General features: G+C 42.0%; 1 protein-coding gene across 1 annotated transcript in view; it reads right to left on the bottom strand.

The window, feature by feature from the left end:
- Window positions 1–1,323, bottom strand: part of LOC101853086 (contactin-associated protein-like 2) — a gene marked incomplete in the record, with an annotated part of 226,156 nt that overhangs the window by 118,979 nt on the left and 105,854 nt on the right. Inside the window, 1 exon segment of the mRNA XM_035969774.1 lies at window positions 722–1,052. Within this exon segment, the coding sequence (XP_035825667.1) occupies window positions 722–1,033 (312 nt within the window).

Here is a 1,323-nt window from a genome sequence, read left to right as displayed (position 1 = left end):
CCTCATCATCATCATCATCATCATCATCATCATCATCATCATCATCATCATCATCATCTTTCAGAGTACAAAAAAATATACTTGAGACTTGAATAAGGTTGGTCACATTCAATCAGATGTTCGTATAGGTCTGGATGTTCAACGTTTCGCCAGTAAGGCTCCATCATCATCATCATCATCATCATCATCATCATCATCATCATCATCATCATCATCATCATCATCTTAGAGGTATGGTTGTATCATACCTCCCAAATAATCTACATTGTGTCGATGGAGCCGTAAAAAAGATGGATTGAGGGAGTCAAGAAAACCCTGAAAAATTATAACATCTCAATTGAAAGAGCCGCAGAACTGACCTACCATAGAAATCTGCATCTCCCGTCGACGCTGAACGGCAATAGAGAATGAAAAAGTAAAAGCAAGTAAAATAAGTACATTCATTTTTTCTTTTTTTAAATTAAAAAAAACCTGAACCCTATCCGTACGCCCCGGGGTCATTTTGTACCCCCAGATTGTATTCTTCTAATACGAAGATCTCTTTGAAACTTTCAGTATTTCTCAAAAATCATTTTGACAGACTGCTATGCAAAGCGTACGGGTCGGATTAACGAGTAAATTTCCTCTTTGGAAGTGGTGGCATAGAGTTCCTCACGTCGTATGGATACGATAGTAAAACACGACGTACGGATAGGGTTTGAAAAAAGTACAATCCACCGACCTTGACATTGACGATCCGATGGTGGAACAGCAGTCCGTTGGCCTGTCGAGTCTTGAAGGCCAGAGTGTAGTGCTGGTCCTGGCCTTCCGTCAGCGCAGGAACAAACTCCATGTACGACTCGCCCGGCTTGTTGAACGTCCACGTGCGGTCATTCTGCTGACCGCTGGTCTGGGACACGAGGGAGGAGCACAGGAGGAGGAGGAGGATGGTGACCGCTAGGTTGTGAGCGGAAGTGAGGGTGGCGGATGACAGTAGGGCGTGAGGCGGCGCCCAGGTAGGGGAGGTCACTCGAGGACCTCCTGATGACGTCATCCTGACCTCACAACATTGTCTGAAATGACAAGAAAAAGAAACAATAACTTTTAATATCAAGTCGTTTTTAATTTCGCTATGGTATTCGTAGAGCTATCTAGGCTCTTCAGTTGACCAAGTCCAATAGATTCCAACCAGCTGTGTAACCACGATTTCTGAAACTATCAATAGTTTCTATGTCGACGCCCTTTCCCCAAATGAATAAGTAGACAGATAAATAGATAGATAAATAAATAAATAAATAAATAAATAAATAAATAAAAATAGTATAGACAGGAATGAAAGACGTT

Source organism: Aplysia californica, unplaced genomic scaffold, assembly GCF_000002075.1.
Source record: "Aplysia californica isolate F4 #8 unplaced genomic scaffold, AplCal3.0 scaffold00181, whole genome shotgun sequence".
NCBI lineage: Eukaryota > Metazoa > Mollusca > Gastropoda > Aplysiida > Aplysiidae > Aplysia > Aplysia californica.
The sequence above is the reverse complement of the archived record's forward strand: the minus strand, read 5'-3'. Positions and strand labels throughout refer to the sequence as shown.